This window comes from Carassius gibelio, chromosome B17 (assembly GCF_023724105.1).
Source record: "Carassius gibelio isolate Cgi1373 ecotype wild population from Czech Republic chromosome B17, carGib1.2-hapl.c, whole genome shotgun sequence".
Lineage (NCBI taxonomy): Eukaryota > Metazoa > Chordata > Actinopteri > Cypriniformes > Cyprinidae > Carassius > Carassius gibelio.
The window spans coordinates 2,383,820-2,390,879 of NC_068412.1; the positions used below are offsets into that span (position 1 = coordinate 2,383,820).

The window sequence follows — 7,060 nt, forward strand, 5'->3', positions numbered from 1 at the left end:
AAGAGTCGCGCGATAACACGCGTCATCACTTCGACATGGAATTAGATCTGACTTTTGTTCACACAGCCCTCGTCCCAGGTCGAACCCCGCAATGTTACTAGGTCCCCGACCCGGGTTCAATTCGGTAATCAATTCCGAGACGTGGTTGCTTTCACACAGAAGGCGACCCGGCAATGTTCCGGAAATATTGCGGGTCCGACGTTTAGTGTGAAAGGGGCTTAAGTTAGGAACTGCATCACTTTTCAGTGTGAGCTGTGTGGAGAAGTCCATTTCCACCTCCATTGCATTGGAGAAGCAATCTCGCGTAAAATGCAGTTTGCACACTCCAGCTCTAGGCAGGAACTCACAGTCTTCCAGGCCAAGTGCATGCAACCACTGGCGCCTAAATTTCAAGTCTGCTGGAAAACTATGCAGTCCAGCAGAGCTGTTGCAACCAGCAACACTACACCTACTTACCATCCTGATCACTGTAAATAAATCTATGCTAACTTGAAGCTATCCTAACTGATGCAATACTATGCTACTAACCAACTGTAATGAAGGTTCAATCAGAGTAGAGGAAGGAGACCAGAGTCGGCGTACGGGGCTCGTGAGAGGCTTTATTCCAAAACCAAAACAAAACAAATAAACAAACAAACAAGCGCGGCAGGTGCGCGCACTCTCTAACAGCACTTCGGCCACGGATACTGCGTCTGGTTTGCTCGATCGCTCTCCAGCTTCCTGCGCTCACGAGTCCCCGTCTCTCTCTCCTTTTGCCGGCTGTCGCGCTCCTTAAATGCGGGTTCCCCACGCCAATCACTGAAACGAGATCCAGGTGTTACTTGTTTCTCACCTTAACCACTTATCGCCGCTCGTCTCTTCACTTGCTCTCCCGTTGCAGACTTCGCTAAACCACGCCTCCGCCACATACCCCCACCGCCCGACTCAGGCCGGGGAGCCATCCGGCCTGCAGCCCCCCCCCCCATTCCTGGAGAGGAAATCGGCCACAGCCATCTGCGCCCCCGGCCTGTGAATCACCTTGAACTTAAATGGCTGTAAAGCTAGATACCAACGGGTGATTCGCGCGTTGGTATCCTTCATGTGGTGGAGCCACAGGAGGGGCGCGTGGTCCGAGCAGAGGGTGAACTCCCGTCCCAGGAGGTAGTAACGAAGGGTGAGAACCACCCACCTGATGGCCAAACACTCCTTCTCTATGGTGCTGTACTTAGTCTCTCTCTTGGAGAGCTTCCGACTAATGTACAGCACCGGGCGGTCTTCCCCCCCCACCTCCTGGGACAGGACCGTGCCAAGCCCCCTGTCCGACGCGTCGGTCTGCAAAAAAAAGGGGAGAGCAAAGTTAGGAGAGTGCAGGAGCGGCCCGCCACACAGGGCCGCTTTAACTCGGGTAAAGGGCCTTTGGCACGGCTCCGTCCACTGGACCGTATCTGGTACCTCCTTTTTAGTGAGGTCAGTCAACGGGCTGGTGAGGTCCGAATAATGAGGAATAAACCTTCTGTAATATCCCGCCAGCCCCAAGAACTGCCTCACCTCCTTTTTGGTCTTGGGCCTGGGACAGGTTGCAATTGCTGCCGTCTTATCAATTTGGGGACGCACCTGCCCGTGGCCCAAGTGGAAGCCCAGATACTTTACCTCCACCCGCCCAACTGCGCACTTCTTCGGGTTGGCCGTTATCCCCGCCCGTCTCAGCGCCCTGAGGACCGCCCTCACATGCTCCATATGCCGCTGCCAGTCCCCACTATAGATGATAATATCATCCAGGTAGGCGGCGGCATATGCAGCATGGGGCCGCAGCACTCGATCCATGAGGCGCTGAAACGTAGCCGGGGCCCCGAACAAGCCGAACGGAAGCGTAACAAATTGGTGTAATCCAAACGGCGTGGTGAAGGCGGTCTTTTCTTTGGAAATGGGAGATAAGGGGATCTGCCAATAACCTTTGGTTAAGTCCAATGTCGAATAAAAACGAGCCGTGCCTAACCGATCGAGCAACTCGTCAATCCGCGGCATTGGATAAGCATCAAATTTGGAAATTGCATTCACCCTGCGATAGTCTACACAGAACCGTACCGAGCCGTCCGTTTTGGGCACCAAAACTATCGGGCTCGCCCAATCGCTGTGTGACTCCTCGATTACTCCCATCCCCAGCATAGCCTCTAATTCGGTCTGAACTACCTTTTTTTTGTGTTCAGGCAATCTATATGGCCGGCTGCGAATTACGACTCCCGGCTCTGTCTCAATGTGGTGCTGAATCAGGTCCGTACGGCCGGGTAGGGGCGAAAACACGTCTGCAAATTCTACCTGCAACTGCGCGATGTCAGTGAGCTGCGAGGGCGAGAGGTGGTCCCCTCCTAGAGCCAGTGCGAGGGGTTTTCCTTTAATAATCGCCTCTGGCCCGAGATCCTCCTCCCCACTCACTACCGTCGCTAGCAACACTGACTCCTCCCCGCTCCATTTTTTAAGGAGGTTGAGGTGGTAGATTTGCCGTGAGTCGCCTCTATCTGTCCGTATTACCTCATAATTGAGATCTCCTATCCGCCGTGTGACCTCAAATGGTCCTTGCCACTTGGCTAACAATTTGGAGCTAGAGGTTGGCAGTAAAACGAGCACTTTATCTCCCGGTGCAAATTCTCGTAGCTTAGTTCCCCGGTTATATAGCTGGCTTTGTCTGCCCTGGGCCCGAAGCAAATTCTCCATAGAGAGCCGCCCCAGTGTATGGAGTTTTGCGCGCAGGTCCAGGACATATTGAATTTCATTTTTGCCATCCGAGTGTCCGTCCTCCCAAGTTTCTCTCAGGACGTCTAGCAGCCCCCTGGGCTGACGTCCATAGAGAAGCTCGAAAGGGGAAAACCCCGTGGAGGCTTGGGGGACTTCGCGCACAGCAAATAAGAGGGGTTCTAGCCAACGGTCCCAATTTTTCGCGTCTTCATGTACGAATTTCCGGATCATGGTTTTTAATGTGCGATTAAACCGTTCGACCAGACCGTCCGTTTGTGGGTGATAGACGCTGGTACGCACCGCTTTAATGCCCAATAATCCGTACAATTCGTTTAACGTGCACGACATAAACGCGGTGCCCTGGTCCGTGAGAATCTCTTTTGGGATTCCCACGTGGGAGATTAAACGAAACAAGGCATCCGCCACACTTTTGGCTGAGATGTTGCGGAGCGCCACTGCTTCTGGATACCGTGTCGCGTAATCCACTAAGACTAACGCGAAACGGTGTCCCCGTGCGGATCGCTCTAACGGCCCGATCAGGTCCATACCAATTCGCTCGAAGGGGACCTGCACTAGAGGAATAGGGCGCAAAGGCGCTTTTGGAACGGCCGGTGGGTTTACCAGCTGACATTCCCGACAAGACGCGCACCACCTGCGCACGTTCTCGTGAATGCCCGGCCAAAAGAATTGGGTCGTTAGACGATTTAGTGTTGCTGCTACTCCTAAGTGCCCTGCCATAGGATTACAATGCGCCGTCCGGAAAAGCATTTCCCGACGGCTCCGCGGTACTAACAGCTGGGTTGTATCTTCATTTGTCTGAGCGTCGTGGGTCACTCGATACAACCTGTCTTTAATAACGGCAAAATACGGGTGGGATAGCGGACGCTCAGGGTGGAGGACCCACCCATCGATCGAGCGGACCTGCTCGAAGGCATGCTTCAGCGTCTCGTCCTGGGATTGTTCCAGGGGAAAGTCATCGCGGCCGGCAAGGTTTAGCCTCGCCATGCCGCTCGGTTCCCCTGAGACCGCCCCGCTAGGCCCCGGGACAGATTCTCCCACCTGAGCGCTCGCCCCGCCCCCCGGCTGGTTCTTTCCCCCGACGGCACCCGCTGTCAAACACCCTAGTAAATGCTGAAATGCTGGCCAATTCGTCCCCAAAATTAGCGGATGCCGGAGGTGCGGACTAACGGCCACCTCCACACTATGCTTATGGCTCCGAAATTTAATACCTATGGCTTTTAATGGATATTCCCTTATATCCCCGTGCACACACCTCACCTTAACCATGCGGCCCGTATCCAATGCCCCGGATTGTATCAGGCTTTGATGGATGGAGGTCTGGTTACAACCTGAATCCACCAGAGCCTGATAGGTACCCCCCTTAATACTCACGGGTATTTGGTACAGCCCGGCTTGATCGGGGGCAGCCTGCGGGTCGTCCGGGATCCGGACCAGTGTCCCCACCTCCATCATCGGGCACCTGTCCACAAAGTGGCCCGGATCCCCGCAACGCCAGCAGGCTGGCCCGGGTCTCCCCACTGCCCTAGTGGCAGGAAGTGGCTCAGGGGATTGACGTGGGGAAGCAGCCGGAGTGTCTTCACTCCCCCGTCGCTGGGGAGCGGCCATCCCTCGTGCGGGACCTCGGGCCCCGGCCGCAGGCTCCATCGCCACCCTCCAGCGGGGCGCAGCCCTCGGTGGCCCCACCCAACGGGACCTAGGGAGAGGGAGAGATTTCGGAGTGGGGGGGAGGGGGAAACAGAGAGAGAGAGAGAGACAGCAGGGAGGGGCTCGCCGACCCCGGAGCACGCCGCCAGCTGATCCTCCGCCAGTTGGATGGCCAGATCCAGCGACGCCGGGCGGTGGCACTGGACCCACTGGGCGGACTTCTTTGGAAGGCGGGAGATGAACTGCTCCAGTACCACCGCGTTGATGATGGATTCGGCGTCGCCGTCCCCGGCCAACAGCCATTTGCGGCACGAGTCCCGGAGCTGCTGCGCCAACACAAAGGGTCGGCCCGCCTCGGCCAGCTCCAGTGACCGGAAGCGCTGGCGATGTTGTTCTGGGCTGAGGCCCACCCTCTGGAGGATGGCTCGTCTGAGGTCGGCGTAGACCAGGAGGTTCGGGACGGGTAGTTGTTGGGCCGCCTTCTGGGCCTCCCCCGACAGCAGAGGGATCACCCGTACGGGCCAGCTGTCCACCGGCCACCCACACGCCTCCGCAGTCCGCTCGAACAAGTCAAGGAAAGCCTCCGGGTCGTCAGTGGGTCCCATCTTGGGGAGTGGCATGTGAGGGGGCGGGGCGCTGGGGGAGGCCGTCCCCGTCCGAGCCTCCCGGTCCAGCAAGCTCCGGACCAGCTCGCGGTCCTCCTGCTGGGCCCGCATCATCGCCTGGAACCGGTGGTCTTGGTCGGCCCGCAGGTCCAGCAGGGCCTGGTGGTGTTCTTGGTGCAGGCCCGCGAGCGATGATATGATGTCCGCAAATGGCGAGGCTGATGTAGCTGACAGAGTCTGCATGGCGAACGCTCTCCTTCCTCCCGGGTTTCGGCACCAGTGTAATGAAGGTTCAATCAGAGTAGAGGAAGGAGACCAGAGTCGGCGTACGGGGCTCGTGAGAGGCTTTATTCCAAAACCAAAACAAAACAAATAAACAAACAAACAAGCGCGGCAGGTGCGCGCACTCTCTAACAGCACTTCGGCCACGGATACTGCGTCTGGTTTGCTCGATCGCTCTCCAGCTTCCTGCGCTCACGAGTCCCCGTCTCTCTCTCCTTTTGCCGGCTGTCGCGCTCCTTAAATGCGGGTTCCCCACGCCAATCACTGAAACGAGATCCAGGTGTTACTTGTTTCTCACCTGAACCACTTATCGCCGCTCGTCTCTTCACTCGCTCTCCCGTTGCAGACTTCGCTAAACCACGCCTCCGCCACGCCAACCATGCTTCTAGTAATACTAACGATACACTAACAACTATGCTTATTAACTACATGAAGGCTACACGAAATAATCTAAATAAATATATAAATTATATGCTAAATAGATGATAAAATACTCTATCCTGATCGTTTTCAATACTCGCAATTCCAACTCCTGACTCACTACAGTGATCATGATGGAATAAGATGGTTTTATACTGCCAAGGTTGTGGTTTTATTTTGCCAAGGGCGTGGTGAGCTGGAAACTGCATACGTCACCTGCCACCACTCACATCACCTATCACCGCAAACATCCAATAGGAAAAACCTTTCAACCTGAAGAGGGCAGCACTCAGACGTTTGTACATTGTTAATTTTTAGTTTATTTTAACGAATGCATTAACCACATCATTAAAGGGGGGGGGGGATGCTATTTCATGCATACTGAGTTTTTTACACTGTTAAATAATTGGATTCCCATGCTAAACATGGACAAAGTTTCAAAAATTAAGTTGTACGTTTGAAGGAGAATTTTTGTTCCAAAAATACTCCTTCCGGTTTGTCACAAGTTTCGGAAAGTTTTTTCAAGTATGGTTCTGTGTGAGGTTAGATGGTGCGTAATTTACTTATATGGGTCCTAAGGGCACTTCTCCCGGAAGAGCGCGCGTGTGCCCGTAGACCAGAGCAGAGACATTCACTGACCAGAGCAGAGACATTCACTGACCAGAGCGAGAGAGCGAAATGTCACCAAAGTGTGTTTTCGGTTGCCAGGGCAAGACAACCCTGCACAGATTACCAAAAAAAAAAAAAAAAAACAGCATTAAGGGACCAGTGGATGGAGTTTATTTTTACAGAGCATCAACGGAGTTGTGCAAGTGTTTTTGTTTGCCCACACGTCATGCCTCCAGCCGCTCGTGTTTTTTCCGGAAAAAATCGGTACAGACTATCTTTCTCTCATGAATATAATAAAACTAGACTTTTTGGAGATATGAAGGATGCAGTACTACTCTATAGGTGCTCAAGATTGACAGGAGATTGAGTGAAAATGAGCATTTCACCCCCCCCCCCCCCCCCCCCCCCCTTTAACTAGTTAATCTGTTAATGTGAAGAGATGCATTAGCAAATGTGTAAATTAACATTAACAAAACATTAAGTAATCCTGAAGAGTGGAGTTGTTCATTGTAAATTCATGTTAACTAATGTATTAACTAATACATAAATATATATTAATATAATTAAAAATATTAATTAATGCTTAACAAATACGTAGTTCATTGTTAGTTAATGTTAACTAATGCATTAACTAACGTTAACTAACACAAACCTTATTGTAAAGTGTTAACAAAAAGAGTCTCTGTAGTAAGGATTCAATTTGGTACTATTTCCCCAATACAACATTATCATATTAGGTGGTCTAGATTTTCTTTTCTTTTAAAAAG

General features: G+C 52.9%; 1 protein-coding gene across 1 annotated transcript; it reads right to left on the bottom strand.

Annotated features, from left to right (window-relative positions):
- Positions 1-240: 240 nt before the first annotated feature.
- On the bottom strand, positions 241-5,093 carry LOC127975955 (zinc finger protein 444-like). Its single transcript, XM_052580019.1, has 2 exons — positions 4,105-5,093; positions 241-798 (listed from the first exon to the last, which is right to left on the bottom strand). The coding sequence occupies exon 1, from the start codon at positions 5,091-5,093 to the stop codon at positions 4,182-4,184; it is 912 nt and encodes a 303-aa protein (XP_052435979.1). The 3' UTR covers positions 241-798; positions 4,105-4,181.
- Positions 5,094-7,060: the final 1,967 nt, after the last annotated feature.